Genomic DNA, 17,408 nt, shown 5'->3' on the forward strand with positions numbered 1-17,408 from the left:
GACATTCCTCTTCTATGGGTCTTGCATATATGGGGGGGGGGGGGGGGGGGGTCCTCAAAATTCTCTCTTCTTCTTTCAATCCAATTCAATATAATAAATCATCTTTTGGTCATCGCTCTCGGCCAATAGACATCAGATGAACAGTTTACTATGAATTTTCATCCTCACCCTCTAGCTAAAGACAATTTAGATGAACCAGTGTTTCGAAAGACATAATCCCGTGTCATTAAAACATGGCATAATCTAATTTATACGTTTGTCATCATAGCTCAATTTAAACTTTGTAATATAAAGAGGGAAAAAAAACCATTAAATGTTACTGTTGCTAGAGACATGACGTTTGACAAGAACGTGTAAGAGATTTATACCTGATGTTTTTCTTGACATCACTTATATTTATTCACAAATAAAATGCCAATTGACTTTAGCAAGTGCCTGTGATCTTTTATCATTGTCACCATCCATACATGTATACATTAATTGAACTAAAAGTATCAGCCTCCGCTGTACATATAAATACGACACATGGCATGGACATATTTAACATCCTCATTTCGTTCATCATCATTGCTTTAGTGTACGCGTATGCTGCTGCATGTGCAATGTGGCGAACAAGATACCGTCTACCCCCGGGGCCCTGGGCGTGGCCAATTATAGGCAATCTCCCACAGCTGAATGGTAAAGAGGGATTTTACCACTATGTGCTGGAGTTTAGAAAAACTTACGGCGATATATTTAGATTGAAAATGGGGGTCCATGAAGTTGTGTTTGTGTTTGGACATCAGCACGTTCAAGAAGTCTTGTGCAAAAACGGAGCTTTGACATCAAATCGTCCAAATTGGATGTACATTCCAAATAAGATTTTTAAAGGAAAAGGTAGGCACATTGTCGAATGATATAGAAAACCTGTAGTGGTAATTACATTTTTTGCAAGGGAAATACTTTTTTGTACATTAATTGACTAATTCTAAGGTAAACACATATTATACGGCATTTATTCAAGCAATGTTTAAGTATAAGGTTAAATCAATTAAGGAAAAACAATCTGCCGAGGAAGTGTCATGTTAATATAAAAGACAATTAGAAACAATCTACATTTTTTTTATTGCCTTTTCACCGACACATAAAGTTTGTTACTATACCGGATGTTTAAAAGACATGTAGGTATCTAGACACATTAAATGTTTGTCCGAATGATTAAGCGTGTAGTGAAAAATTTGTTCCACTTTCTAATTAAGTTTCATTAATCATCCCAAAACCCCTTTAAATACCAAAATCCTTCCTTTTTAAAATTGAGTTTTCCAATTCTATTTAATCAGAATCAGATTCTATTTATTTAAACTTACGTAAAAATCAAAAGAAAAATGAATATAAAACGAAAAGCAAGATTTATAAAACATCGTATTTATATCAACATGTAAGGGGTAACTGATAACACAATTCTCTTATTACGAGACTGGGATAACTAATGTCTTTCTTCTCCCTCTAGCAGTTTTATGTGAAAAATTAAGTTGCCCGTTCTATATCATTCATGCAGTTGTTTTGAACTTAATATCTTGTCTTGGGCGAAACAGGGAAGGAAATGTTGAAATTGTTTGTGCTCTTCATCCACTTAAAGAAGTTTATCTTCCTCTCTTGTCCATGTTTGGGAGGCATCTCGTATTGCAATAACCGCTTGCATTTAATTCATGTGCTGTATTATAGTAGGCTTGATATTGCTTCAAGTTTACATAATTATACATTTACAATACGTAAAATGCCAGAAAGATAACATTTATTAAGAGTGTTTTCGACCTGAAAATGTAGGACTTTTCGCAATCATCGCCATCTTAGATGACGGTTACTGCAATGGCTTAATACGAGTGGTATAAAAATTTCAAAACCTTTTGAAAGACAGATACACCAACATCACATTTTGTGAAATTCATATTTAGTATAATTGAGTTGTAAAACTAAAGAAAATGGGGGAATAAGATGGCACAACTGCCCATTCGGTTCAGTCGTAAAATACAATTTCAAATTGAACACATTTTTTCAATTAAATATATTTGATATTTTATAATACAAGTTTACAAAAGGGTAACTTCTAACTATCTTCAGTGTCTTTCTTTCTTTCTTTCTTTATTTCCTCCCAAAGGAGATTATCATAACATATTTACAAAACAAACATATAGACAATTGTAGAGAAAACGATATAATATAGGTCTACTATGATGCAAGATCTAGTACATATAATACGTAATTACCAACAAGTTTACAGGTGTACACATTCTATAAGGCAATACCAAAATATAAAGTATTATTATTTATATGACACTGTAATCCTGTGACATTTATGTGTATGGACAGGATGTTACACGTGATATTCTATAATAACATGCTGCTGCATCCCTAATTAGGCGGAAATTAAGAAGGTGTAAACTATAAGAAAAATCAATAAGTGAAAGGCCTGGGAGTGACCTTGCGCCTAAAAGAAACAAATAGAGGTCGTTATTACTAAGTCCACATAGGTCAGCAGATAAGTTAATGTCGAAATTTTCTATAACAGTTTGCCACCAGGCTTCTCTAAATAAATAGGTTCCATCACAAGAAGTAGTAACATGTTCAAAAATATTTGTGAACAATTTTTGACATAAACTGCAGATGTGCGGGGGAAGGTCTTGGAGAGTCCAAAGCTTAACAATAAATTTACAAAGAGTAACTTCCTGAACGTCGCTAGGAAGTTTCCATATCCAGTCTGGTCTGCTGTTTCCAGTTATATGTCTGAATTGAGTAAAGTCGTTGTCTCGGAGCATGCGGTTTGATCTAAAAGTTGTAAAGTGGTAGAACACAGCTGAGTTTACAGTCTTTTTCCATTCAAGTTTATTTAGAAACAATCCATTTTGTAGATACGAGTTCAGATGTTCTAACAGATTATATTTATCCAGAAGGTGAATTACGTCGGGAATAAAGCCGTAGTGTTTGCAGTTTGGAGAATCGAGGTATGAAAATAGGCGATGAAGAAAGATCTTTTTCGTGAGGCATTTTGTGTCCATTAAACAGAGACGGCCAAACAACTGTAATTTACGTTTGTCAATTTCGGAGGCTATTGGTAAAAGTCCAAAGATTGACTCACACATATCTGATCTTGTATGTTTTGGAAGATTCATGGCGTGTTTACATATGAAGTGCTGAAATACATCCAAAGCGCGGTTGTCCTTCTGTTTAAGGTCACACCATAGCTCACTACCGTACAGAACACTAGGAAGAACAATCCGTTTATAAAGCTTGGAAAGAGTTGCGGGATTGAGGTGTTCACTTATTTTGAGAGCAAAATACGTTTGTTGACCTTTTCTACATGCTTTTGTTGTTCTTTCTGTTGGGTCAAGCTTAGCATCTAGAAGAATACCAAGATGGTTATATGATTTTGAAATTTTAATGGTGTCGTGGCCAAGTTTCCAGGAAAGAGAATTGTTGTTGATGCCTGTTGGAGAGAAATATAGAACATTAGATTTGCTTGCGTTAAATTTGAATCGCCATCGAATAGAGAAGTCGTAAGCTGTGTTGAGAAGGGTTTGAAGACCTCGTGGTGATAAGGCTATACAAGAAATATCATCTGCAAGTGCTGGATTTGAAGATCTAATGCTGTGGATTCCAGTATTTGGGTTTTGGTTTTGTAGTTCTTGTAGGAGATCGTTTATAAAGACTAAGTAGAGGAATGTTGAAAGGACTCCTCCTTGCCTCACTCCTTGGGATATAGGAAACCAGTTGGAGTTTTTCTGATTCACGGCAACGGAACAAGATGTGTCTGTATGACAATCGTCGATAAGGGTCCAAAGCGATCCTTTCACACCGAGTTGATGTAATTTACACATCAGACCATGTCTCCACACAGTATCGAAGGCCTTCTGTGTGTCGAGAAAAGCAACATATACTGGACTACCTTGCTCAAGGTTATGAAAGACGGTTTCTTGTAAGTTGAATGAAGCTGTTATGCATCCAAGTTTTGGCTGGAATCCTTGCTGCTGTGGATTTGGAAAGGAAACGGAAGGGAGAACATGGTCACGAATCCTAAGCGTAAGAATTTTTTCGAAAAGTTTCATTAAACAAGGAAGAAGAGCTATCGGTCTATAGCTGTCAGGTGAGCTCTTTGTTTTGTTGTTGCCTTTGTAAATAGGAATAATGAGATCTGTTTTCCAGATAGATGGGATTCTGCCTATGTTGATAACTGCATTAAAGAGGTGTGAGATGCAGGCGAAGAGTCGGGGTCCTCCAAATATGAGATGTTCGTTCTGGATACAGTCGAGCCCAGGTGCTTTTCTGCGTTTAAGATCTTTGATAGCCTTGGATATTTCGGTAGCGGTAACTTCACCCCCCGGTAATTTCGAAAGTGTTTGAAGTCGTGAGTTTTCCTGAATAAACAAATATGAGTTTTCTATGGTTTTGTAAAATTCTGAATCAAACATTTTGCTTTTTGTTGGGTTATAAATTTGTTCAAAATACTCAGCAAAACAGCTTGCAATTTCATCCGGGTTGTCAACAAGTCTGCCATCGATTTCGATTTCCTGATAGAATCTTGTGTTCCTGGGTCGCTGACGTTTAACAAGTTTCCAAAAGAGCCGCACATCACACTCGGAAGCTTGATCAATATCGTGGAATACCGATGTCATGTATCTGTCGTGTTCAGCATTAAGTTTATTACGGAATTACAGAAAAAATTATCAGATTCAATGATATTCTAATTTTGCAGTATTTATCATTCCTCATATGGGCATTTTACACGCTTTATTCACCCATCTTCTTTTTGAAAAAAGGGGGGGGGGGGAGAGTGTGAGAGGGGTTGTGGGCCATTTAAGCCTACGGGAAACGCTTATCCTTTTTTATTTCAGTAATTAATTAAAGCTTTTGTTTGAGGACGATCAGATACATTGACATATAATTTTATTCTCCCATGAAAACAGTTGAAGACTCCACTCATCAACTATAACTGGTATGTTGTATTGACTTTTTGGTAAGGGCTGCATTAGACGGTGAGGGTGTGTTTCTGTGGTATATTTTAAATACCCATTTCTTTTTCTTTCATAATGTCTGGGGTTTTTTCAATGTTATAACTGGCATCCTTAAATCTACTCTAGTATAATATAATCAGAAATATTTATAAAGTATTGGTATTTCAAGTTAATATTTTATGAAATCGCATTTTTTTTATGTGAAAACGCTTGTTTTTATTCGGTATCACAGTCATACATTAAAAATAAAATTGTTGATGGAAAAGTGTGACATTTTGATAACAACAAACTTTAAACTCTTACGATGAAAGTTTGCATTATCATTGAACCATTTTTAGCTCACCTGAACTGTAGGCTCAAAAGAGAAATTTAACCGTTGTCTGTCGTTGTCGTCGTTGTAAGCTTTTCATATTTCGTCTTCGCATACAGAACCACTATACCGATTACAACCGAACTTGGTACAAAGTATCACTGGGTATAGGGGATTCAAGCTTACTCAAATGAAGGGAGATAATTTAGAGTTTTTGAAAATTTGTTGGCATTTTTAAAAATCTTCTTCTCATAAACAATTCGTCCAGAAAAGCTCAAGTTTGTGTGGAAGCATTCTCAGATAATGTAGATTCAGGTTTGTTCAAATCATGGCCCCTGGGGTAGGGTGGGGCCACAATGGGAGGATCAAATATATAGAATAAATGTTTAATCTTCTCAAAAAATTTAGGCCAGAAAAGCTCAAACTTGTGTAGAAGCATCCTCAGGTAGTGTAAATTCAATTTTATTCAAATTACGGTCCCCGGGAGTAATGTTGGGCCATAATGGGGAAGATCAAGTTTTACATAAGAGGATATAAAAAAATCTTTGAAAATCTTCTCTAAAACTATTTTGTAAGAGAAACTCAAATTTGCTTAGAAGCATCATCGAGTAGTGTAGATTCAAGTTTGCTCAAATCATGGTACCCAGGGTATGATGAGGCCGCAATGGGGGGGGGGGTATTAAATATTTACATGGGAAGACATAAAGAAAAATCTGTTCAAATCTTCTGAAAAAGCATTCAGCCAAAAAAAAAAATTAAGCTGAAACTTGTGCAAAAGCACAGATTGTGTAGAATGAATGATGATTATGATTCCCTGAAGAAATCTGGCACCACGAGGAGGGACGGACGGAGGGGGGGGGGGGGGTGGTAAATAGGAATAAAGAAAAATCTAAAATAACAAAAGAAATTTGGTGATATGTGGATAAAACCAGCAACCTTTTTAACATTTTGTTTTATATATCATGCTCATTTTAAATCAGAGTTGTGACTATTGTTGCTCAGGTGAGCGATGTGGCCCCATGGCCTCTTGTTTAAATCATACTGTGTACCTATTAAATTTTAGGTATCGTATGGAACAACAGGGATTCATGTAAAGCATTGCGGTCCGTTTTAAAATTGGCTCAGGAAGATAGTTATGTAGTGGCGTCTCTGCAGCGTTACCTAGCGACAGAGTTTGACGTATTCCAGTCACATGTCAAGGACAAATCGTCTGCATACGATTTGGAATATCTGATTGGACAAACGTCATTCAACTTTCTCTCTGCTTTTCTCCTGGGAAAAAGGTTAAACTTTCACATAAATATGATAATTTATTAATCAATATTAAATTTTCTATTTACAAAAATAACATATTTAAAGAGGGGTCTATTTTATGAGTTTGGAATCATTTTAATTGTTTTTTTTTTTTTAACTTTCATTATACTCAGATACAGTTACGACGATCCAACTATGATCGAAATTAGGAACAAATTGGCAGAATTTGGTGCTTCCACAGCCTCAGCTAATCCGGAAAATTATCTCCCATTTTTGGCAAACTTTACGCAGGCTAAAGTATGTAAATAGTTTTAATATAGTTTTGAAAACTTTTCAATCAACTAAAATTAAACTTTAAAGAGACCAAAAAAAAAATTAGTCTTGCATAATTATACATGTATAATGAGTCAATTTCAATTTTTTACAAGAAAATTAAAATTTTGGTTGCTTTTATCATTTGGATTTTAGTTTCAAACAGCCGCTGCTAACCAAGAAATTGTATTCAACCGATTCCGAGAAATTATTCAAGAGAAAAGAAACACTCCGGAAGATCCGCCGACAGATTTCCTTCGGATATATTTATCAAACTACGAAAAGGAGGGATTGAAAAACAGTACATGCGGTAAGTTCGCGCATCAAGGTACTGATATGATTGAAAACAAATGATTCTGTATAAATGCCATGTTCATCATGATGAAACTGTAAAAATTCTATTTTAAATTGCCATATCTAGAAAATTTTGACAATATCGTTCCTATTTTTCAATAGAATTTTTATTTAAAAAAATGTCTATTATCGTTGGATTGTGTTAATGATAATACCGGTATCAGTAAATCAATTTTTTTTTTCATCATGTTTATGAACTGCCATAGAGTTTATATACGTTGTATACTTTCAGAAGCAGATCTCCTACAAGCTGTGATGGATATGTTTTTAGCGGGAAAAGATAATCTATTACTGAGCACAAAATGGATACTGATGGCGCTGGTGAACTATCCGGAAGTTCAGTCTAAATGTAGATCGGAAATACATCAGGTTTGTCAACGGGGATTATCTTCTTATACACTCGTTTGAACGCGGACGGAAATTTGCCCCTTTATAAAATCAAAACATCGTTGTACAATATGTTGTTCCTAGTGTGAGGTCAATAAATGTATTAGGTACCAGTAATTCAAAGACTCAGATGGAGAGAACTAATATATAGGCTATTTTTGCCTGCTGTTTAATCCAGATTCACTTATAACTTGTATGTATATTTTTGAATAAAATATTTTTTTAATTAAATTAATTCAAAGACTTTTTCTAAAAATGTTGTCAAATTATGGCCATGTTTATATCGTAGATATGAGAATTCTTAATTACAACGTATAATTAAACAAAGGGCATAAAAACAACAAAAACAAAGTCGTACATGTGCACGTGTTTCTGACGTTTATAGAATTTGAATCACACTACATGTACTGTAGCTTCGCTATTCCTAATATTCGTCGATATCAATTTTGGTGGACTCGATGAAAATCACTGTTTCAAGGACACGCAAATTCGTGGCCAATGATCTCATTAATCCAAAATGTTAGTAGAAACTGCACTTCAATAGAGATTTATTTTCGTTGATAAAATTAACAATGAAATCCACGAAAAAATGGCAATAAATGAATATTGACGAATTCACAGTATTCTTTGTCCCAAGATACCATCATCAATTCAATTCATATTTATAAATACCTTAGGGTTCCTGATTATGACATTTAATATATATAGATACAACAATAATCTATCTTTCTACGATGACAGGTGATTGGCCAAGGTCAAAGAGTGCAATCCCAGGATAGGTCAAGGACGCCTTACACCGTGGCAACCATCAAGGAAATTCAAAGATTGTATTCACCGGGTACACAGAAGTTATTCCATTGTTTTAAAGAAATCAGCTGATTAGACTGTCAATATTTGGTCAATTCTCAATGATCAATTAACTATTTTAACGCTTCATGAGTATCGTGCAATATTAATTATCAACGTCCAATCAAGGGTGTTCGAGGATTTACCCCGGGTTGTATTCTATACACTCTGAGGCTGCAGGTTGAAGGGTGTATGGAATACAATCCGGGGTAAATCACCGTAGATACTTGATCGGACCTGGATAACGAATTTATTTCCTATGTTATACATATTTTAAAATTAAATTGTATTACCAGTGCTTTGCAACTTGAAAATCTGGTCTAGGATACCGGTAAATCATACAGCGAAATACGTAGAAGCGTTTAAAGGGGCATGGTCACGATTTTGGTCAAACATTATTTTTCCGATTTTAATATCTACGATGCTTCAGAAAGGCATTTTAAATAGGCGACCGAATTTTGAGTGTCATTTGTTGAGTTATAAGCGAGTTACCGATCATGCAATTCTTCGCTATGTAAACAAAGCGTTTGTTTACATTTTGAACGTTGAAGTAAAAATTTCAGTTTTAAACCTAAAACGAATGTGTTAAACGTTAGAAACTGTTCATCTATGCTTAAATCAATGGAAAAGATAGACAAATAAGCTGGAAATTTTTTTACTGGTATATTGAACCTATGAAAACAAAAACAGGGCACGACCCTTGTTTACATGACAAAGAATTGTGAGCCCTGTATCTTGCTTATAACTCCACGAATGACTCTCAAATTTTATTTGATCATTCGAAATGCATTTCTAAAGCATTGTAAATAATAAAAACATAAAAATAGAATTTGATCAAAATCGTGACCATGCCCCTTTAATAGGCGGTAACTCCAAAAAAGTTTCAACGTAATGTTTTGACTGACCTTTGTCCAATCAGATTGTAGTAGGGTGGAGTTTTGACATTGCCGCTCGCGACTTGAATGGCAAAGAGAGAGAGAGAGAGAGAGAGAGAGAGAATGGGGGTGATGCAGATAAAGAAATCATCATCATTCATAAAATGGCAAATAAATTAATTAAGGTCTTTAAATTACATGTATATCCTGTATTGGTGTTATTTAAAGCGTTTTAAGTATAGATCGTAAACTTTCTTTTGCCGCCGACGGCATGCGCGCAGTGTCTACAAATAGGAATGACGTAAAAAACCGAAACGAAATTGCATACAGGCAATAAATATTTTGAAATGCGAATGAATGATCATATAATGAAACGGAAAGGTAACTCAGGCGCAAGCTTAGTGGAAAAATAAAATAGTGGCGGATCTTAAAGGTAAAGAATGATTCACACTGAGTAACCCTGAAGAAAGTTTTATAGATCGATTTCACGTATTATTCAACGTGCCTCCAGCAAAATTACGACCTATGCTATATTCGGGGAAGATTTTGGCATACGTTGATTAGAATACAGCGCTATGTTTTACATCAACTCATCTTATTTTCTATATATATATATAGACATCGTTGTTCCCCAGTGAAAACGTTTTTAAACATAAAACATAAATTTAGGTATATACTAGACCTTTATTTGTCACTTTATAACTATTGATTGATATCTTGCTCGATCATCTTTGTCATTTCTAATTTACTCTCTCTCTCTCTCTCTCTCTCTCTCTCTCTCTCTCTAAAAGCATATTTTAATAATTATGTTCAAATTAATTATTTTAATAATTAATTATTATAAACAATGTATTTTAATTAAATTTTTACACATGAATTTTTCACCCATCTATAGGTGCACTTACAATTTCAGAAAGCATGAGAGATCCCCGAATATTGTATAATTTGTATAATTTTCTTAGCTCACCTGAGTTAACGGCTGAGGTAAAAAAAATTATTAGAATGTCCGCCCTCTGTAGTTGTTGTCCTTGCTTCCCCCAGCTTTTTTTAAACCACTGCAGTACCTTCAACCGGCAAAGCTATTGTAGATAAGAGAGGATATATCTTTATTAGGGATATTGCATTTGGCTGTTTTTACCATCAATTTTCAAACTAAATTGTACTGATGCTCAAATGATTTGTTGGTTTTTTTTTCACAAAGCCTATAGCTACCGTTCATGTACGTGTACACACTTTTCGAAAGTTCCCAAATGTTTGTACTACAGAAAACCCACATGGATCAAATTTATTCAAGTATACATCGTTATTAATTCATAACTTACATTTTGCTTTAGTGACCTTCACGGTATTCCATTATCCGGAACAGGACATCCAGGTTGGGGGATACGATGTCCCAAAGGACACGTTAATGATGATCGAATGCAAAGCTCCGTGCCGGGACATACAGTTTTGGAAGGATCCCGAAGTCTTCAATCCGGACCGCTTTCTGGGAATCGATGGAGAGGGGCAACTACCAGAAGGTTGCTTCATTCCTTACGGAGAAGGTAAATACTCGGTTTCGATGCGATAAACTACACATGTGCAATATATTGGTTTTTGTAGAGTCTTTCCTCACCACAAAGAAGTAGCATTAATTGCCATCGTCATCAGAAACACAAAACCAGTCTTTAATTTAATAGTACATGGGTGATTGGCTTTGAGTTCCCGACATAAAAAAATGAAACAAATGGATTTTGTCTCGATTTATTTATTTGTATTTATTGCTCATTTTCTTTATTTTAAACTTTAGGGCCACGATACTGCATAGGAAAATACGTAGCAGACATGTTTATGTACTTTCTTGTGGCAAATATAATACAGAACTTCAAGATTACAACCAAACACCCAGAACAACCATTGTCTTTTGAAAACGCCTTCAGTTTCTTTGGCCTCCAACCACTGCACTTCCCAGAAATAAAGTTAGAACCTTTGGAATGAAGCTTAACCGAGACACGCCATATGATTTTGATATAGATATATCTATATCAGAATGTGACGTTGTGACCAAACAGCAGCTATGAACTTTCGATGTTCTTTTTTACGGAACGCCATTGCTGCCTTATGTGGCTATTTCATGTAAAGATGGTGCTTTATTATATGAAGATGGTGCTTTATTATATGAAGATGGTGCTTTATTATATGAAGATTGTATTTTATTATATGAAGAAGGCAGCTATGGCGTTTCATACTTTTTATTTGTGTATATGTGTGTTCAGTTGCTCGGAGGCTGTCAGAGCTCAAACTGTTTCGGTGCTTTACACTAAAAATGTTGTCAGTTGCAATATATGTCCCTTAAGCTATTGTTATCAATCAATACCAAGTGAATACCAAATCACAATTGATATTGTCATGTTCAAAGAGAAGATTCATGGGCGTCGGAACCGGGAGGGAGGGGGTAGGGGGGGGGGGCTTAGCCCCCCACTTTTTTTGCAATGTTAGACGTAACCATTAGGTACATAGCATCATAGAGGGTTCAGCCCCCCCCCCCTTTTCTCGCAGCAAAGATAATTGTTCCTAAATTTACCTTTAAAAGGTGGAAATATTGAGAAGATGGAGTCATAGGTAAACTAGCCCCCCCCCCCCCCCCCCCCCGAATAGGAATTTCATGATTTGGAAAAAATATTCTGGTAGGTAAGAATTTTTTGGGGGGAACTATAGGTATACACCCCACCCCCTCCCCCACACTCACACACACGGATTAGGATTTTCATGATTTTGGGAATTATGTTTGATTTTTTTTTTGCTTGTCAAGATTTCTGAGGAATAGTCTAGCCCCCCCCCCCCCCCCCCCCACTTTCAATTTGCTTCCGACGCCACTGAGATTGCATTAGTTTTAACCAGTTTCAACCTTCTTTCAAAAAGTAAATAACTTATAGAACCAACTGATCTCTTCGTTCATTGAGAAGAATTTTGATTTTTATGAAATAAAATATAACCAAGGTCCACGTAAATACTTCCCTTTAAGATAAGGAACACAAACTTGGTTTGTTGCTACACCATTCCATGTGTTCCATGTCATGTGTTTAGAGGTTTATCAAGGCCAGTAAATAAACAAATTAACATGTTTCTGTCCACATACTAGTAGTACATACTTTTTAAAAAATTTGAAAGTAAAAATAAGAGCATTTCAAGTTTTCTGTTCGAATTTGCCTTTGTATTATATACTGGTAACCTGAATAATTGAATTTAATAATATATACTTTTGAACAATACAGGTATTTACATGAGATATTCCATCGAACACACTGTACCTCGCAATATACCATCGCTCACAATATATCAACGTTTCCTTGGTATTGTACACACAAAACACTTACTATTACTGTATCAATCGAAGTTTTAACACCTCACTTATCAGTAGCATCTAACAATTCAGTCTAGCTTTTTAAAGAACTATTTTAACAATAGCTTGGACTTTGGGTAGTTGTGTCAAACAGCAATGTGACGTTGGTCTGTCTATTGCTGTCCACTCAGCCATGACTCTTTGAGATCAACAGGATTTGTCAGGGCTTTTAGGCTAAAACTAGGCAATCTATGTATATTTCACTCAAAACCAGCGTCATTTTTTACTTGTTTTGACACAAGAAATAAGTTGTAGCGTCCTACCAAAGTCCAAGACCTTGTTGAAATTGTTCTTATGCCAAATAATATGTAAATCAGTGAAAAAACCTACAATATACTAGCGTGCGGCGACTTTTCTCACCTCACGCTTTATAATATATATTATCTTCAGAAATAGAACCATTTTAACAGGAGCTTGGACTTTGGGTAGTTGTGTCAAACAGCAATATGACTTAGGCCTGTCTATTTCATCGCTGGCCACTCAGCCAAGGCTCTGTGAAATTAACAAGATTTGTCTGGCTTTTGAGTTTAGACTACGCAATCTGTGTATATTTTACTTGAAACCAGTGTCATTTAAACTTGTTTTGACGCAAGAAATAGATAGTTACGTTTTATCGAAAGTCCAAGGCCTTGTTAAAATGGTTCTAACTATCACAAAGCATTAAAATTATCAGATATGAATTAAATTGGTGAATATCTCAAAGCACGAAAATTTTGTCACTTTACGCCGATTTTTCACGATTTTACCGAATGTGTGACATTACTGTTGGGATCAACCCTCGTACGGTGTACGCTATACATGTACATTGCAATCAATTCGTGTACTCTGAAGTTTAGATTAGACCAACACAAACTATTTGAAAACTTGATATGCATGCATTTCATACTTCAGTAAGTATTTAAAACAAATTTTCATTTACGAATACTTTTTAAAATAAAGATTCTTCCTGGGTACTAATGGCACTTATCTTATGATGAAATTAAGTCAGATTAACCTTTTAAAGAATACAAATATTCTAATGAATGCAGAATGATTTATCCGAATTTTTACCAAGAATTTTTTTTAAAAGTGAATAATTTTAAAAAACTCCCCAAACTTTGAAACTATAAGGTACTTTTCCACACCTTAATTTAAAGTATTTTGATGTAATGTAACAATCCAAATTGTAATGTCTAATACATGTACATAGGAACGTTGCTCTTGTTTAACAACATCAGCTATATTCATGTACTTTAACAAAATGATCTTCAAAAACTCTTATAATTTAAGTAAGGAGTATGCATTGCAAGTGTAAACAATTTAAAGCAGTGATGTTAAAACTTCAAGGGGCCAGCCGATCACTGTCTAAGTATGCGGTGTCTGATTACGTGTGACTATATCATAATGTAGACTTTTGACTTAATGACCCGATTTAGCCAATGTTCTTTAAAAAAAATTTCATTATTCATATAATTGTGTACTTCCAATTTTATGATATGGTAGGATATATTCAGTCAGTCGAATTAGTTTTTGACTGTGATAAGGCTTTACTATGGTGGCATATCTCTGCCCCTTGTGTGCAAGTTATTTTTCCATCAAATATGTCGACATGCAAGATAAATATGTTGACATGCAAGATAATTATGTCAACATGCAACATAACTATGTTGACATGCAAGAAAATTGCAATCGGATAAGAATTATACAAAATCTAAAAAATTCTCAAATATCGCCCACTTGTGACATCCAAAATGCTAGATGCTACCTTTTTATGTCGACATGCAACTTCTTTATGTTAACATGCAAGATAAATATGTTGACATGCAACTTATTTATGTCAACATGCAACTTATTTATGTCAACATGCAACTTATTTATGTCAACATGCAACTTACTTATGTTGACATGCGAGATGAATATGTTTACATGCAACTTAGCTATGTTAACATGCGAGATAAATATGTTGAAATGCAACTTATTAATTGTATGTCAACATAACTTAGTCGCATGTTAACATAACTAAGTTGCATGTCGACATAAATAAGTTGCATGTCGACATAAAGAAGTTGCATCTTAACATAACTAAGTTGCATGTCGACATAAATAAGTTGCATGTCGACATAAAGAAGTTGCATCTTAACATAACTAAGTTGCATGTCGACATAAATAAGTTGCATGTCGACATAACTTAGTTGCATGTCGACATAAATAAGTTGCATGTTGACATCAATAGGTATCGTATCTAGCATCTTGAATGTCACATTTTGGCGATATTTGAGATTTTTTATAACTCTTATTTGATTGCAGTTTTCTTGCATGTCAACATAATTAGTTGCATGTTGACATAACTATCTTGCATGTCAACATATTTATCTTGCATGTCCACATAATTAATAGAAAAATAACTTGCTCACAAGGGACAGAAATATGCCACCATACTTTACAGTAAGATACAATCTGATTAAATCTTTGATCCGCTCCGATAAAGTCAATGTCGCTACATAGTGACATGGAATTTGTCGGAGCGGATCAAAGACTGTAGCGACAATCGAATTTGTCGGAGCGGATCAAAGAATGGAGCGACATCGAATTTGTCGGAGCGGATCAAAGATCTGATTTTAATCAGATTGCAGTAAGATGTAAAACTTGGTTATCGACCACGGCTATTTTTTTTATCATTCAATTTCTATATTTATTTGTTTCTTCTTTTTTTGCAATTTAGTTAATCTTATGTTTCTACCATAGATTTCATTTGAATTGCTTTCCAGAAACGAAGGTACTAAAACATAATTTTTTGTACATCGGTTTGTTATTAAATAAAATTTATTATTTTGTGTTCAACATGATTTAAGTGTAATATATTTATTTCATTACAGGGGAATAATGATATTAGATGAATATGAAATATGTATTAATATCACTAGACTTTGACCCGTGCGTGCACGGGCTGACATTGCATATCGGACATTTACGAAATAGGTACATCGACACACCTTATTATTGACATTTACATAACAAAGTTATAAGCCTACTATAATGATATTAATTTCACTACACTTTCCTTAGTTTGAATAATCTAACTGTGTCTCAGGAAAGGCCCTCACCACAGTTAGAATGCCTCCCTTATACCCGTAATGTAGCAGAATATAGCAGAATCGCTCCGGAACGATTTTGGGGAAAATTAATGAAGTTGCCTTGAAAATAACAGTTAAATTCACCACAACAAACCTATTTGAAACTCATTGTAAAACTGGGTCCGTAGGACATTATTCATTTTTACGATAAAACATATCTTATCTTCACTCTCCTAACAAATATAATTTCCATTTTTGCATGTAATAAAATATTTTTTGTCATCACGAATACAAAAGTAAGTACTTAGTTGAAATCTATATTTGTTATTTTATACTTTCTCTCATAAGAAATCATTAATATATATGAACAGAATATATAGCAAAAGTCCAATAAAAATTTATCCGTATTTGTATTATCATTTGAATTTTCTGAGTTTATTCATGCAGATGTGATATTGTGGAAACTAAAGATCCCGTTAGCGTGAATGTATTGCGCAAGCGCAAGATTCTAAAATCCAAAAAATCCAAGTGATTTCCGGGATTTTTTGAGGAATTTTCGTTGATTATTAATTAGTGAAGCTTAACTGAGAAAAAATAAAAACAAATTGGTAATCTTCAAGTACCAATGATGTTTAAAATATAAAAAACAAAAGACAGTATTCTTCCGATTTCTCAGTATTAAAGACCAAAAATTCGAGTCTATTATTTTAATATAGGAGTATAGATTCTGATGGGAAATAAATATATGCAGCTCAAAACGAATAAACATACATTTGTATTTTTTATTCATTCTTTATTTGAAGTTTTACTATTTCCCAGCAGACATTTAGACAATTATTAGAGAACCGTGTTACGTATTTCCCAATGTTTTTTACCTATACATGGACATACATTTTATATGGTATCATTTAAAAAAAATCATATTACTATAGTTTTATTTATTAGCTGTCACAAGTGTCTTTTTAATGAATAGTGACTAATAGGTGAATAATGGACTTAGTATATGTGAATAAACAGGCTCTGACAAATTGTTTACTCATATACATCTATCTTAAGCAAGTTATATAATGTGATACTAAATGGATAAGCCCACTTAAACAGGAAGTCCTTGAAATTGAAATTAAAAGCACTTGCATCTCTTAAAAAGCTATAATTGAAATACTTCCTCAATAAATGTTTTCATTCACAAACCTAAACCTTTCACAAGTGGTACCTTAGGGTTGATTCTTTAAAAACAACACATTTCAAAAAATTGTGCTATTTAGAACCAGGCCTTGGACTTTCGGTAGGATGTAACTATCTACTCCTTGTGTCGAAACAACGTTAAAATGACGCTGGTTTCAAGCGAAATATAAATGCGTAGTTCTTGCTAAAAAGCCAGACAAATCTTGTTGATTTCAAAGAGCGAAGACTGAGTGGCCAGCAATGAAATAGACAGGCCTACGTCACATTGCCGATTGACACAACTACCCAAAGTCCAAGCTTTTGTTCAAATGGCTCTATATCAAAACTCAAAGTACCCCCACATTTTTTGCCACGTTTGACATAACTATCTGGCAGGTAGCAGAGAGGGGCCAGTCCGGATTAAGAATTTCATAATTTTGAAAGTTGCCCCCCCCCCCAACGGATTTGGAATTTCATTATTGT

The 17,408-nt window shown here is 34.5% G+C and overlaps 1 protein-coding gene across 2 annotated transcripts; it reads left to right on the forward strand.

Moving 5' to 3' along the window:
- Positions 1 to 525: 525 nt before the first annotated feature.
- LOC105339794 (cytochrome P450 2B4) lies at positions 526 to 15,528 on the forward strand. Of its 2 annotated transcripts, none has more exons than XM_034466615.2 (8): positions 526 to 876; positions 6,362 to 6,581; positions 6,726 to 6,849; positions 7,021 to 7,174; positions 7,451 to 7,587; positions 8,347 to 8,443; positions 10,661 to 10,870; positions 11,116 to 15,528. In XM_034466615.2, the coding sequence occupies exons 1-8, from the start codon at positions 531 to 533 to the stop codon at positions 11,301 to 11,303; spliced, it is 1,476 nt and encodes a 491-aa protein (XP_034322506.2). In that variant the 5' UTR covers positions 526 to 530; the 3' UTR covers positions 11,304 to 15,528. The 2 variants fall into 2 exon arrangements, with proteins under 2 accessions (XP_034322506.2, XP_034322512.2); XM_034466621.2 differs by having other exon boundaries at positions 7,457 to 7,587.
- The last annotated feature ends 1,880 nt before the right edge of the window (positions 15,529 to 17,408 follow it).

The sequence above is a fragment of the Magallana gigas genome, chromosome 5, assembly GCF_963853765.1.
Source record: "Magallana gigas chromosome 5, xbMagGiga1.1, whole genome shotgun sequence".
NCBI lineage: Eukaryota > Metazoa > Mollusca > Bivalvia > Ostreida > Ostreidae > Magallana > Magallana gigas.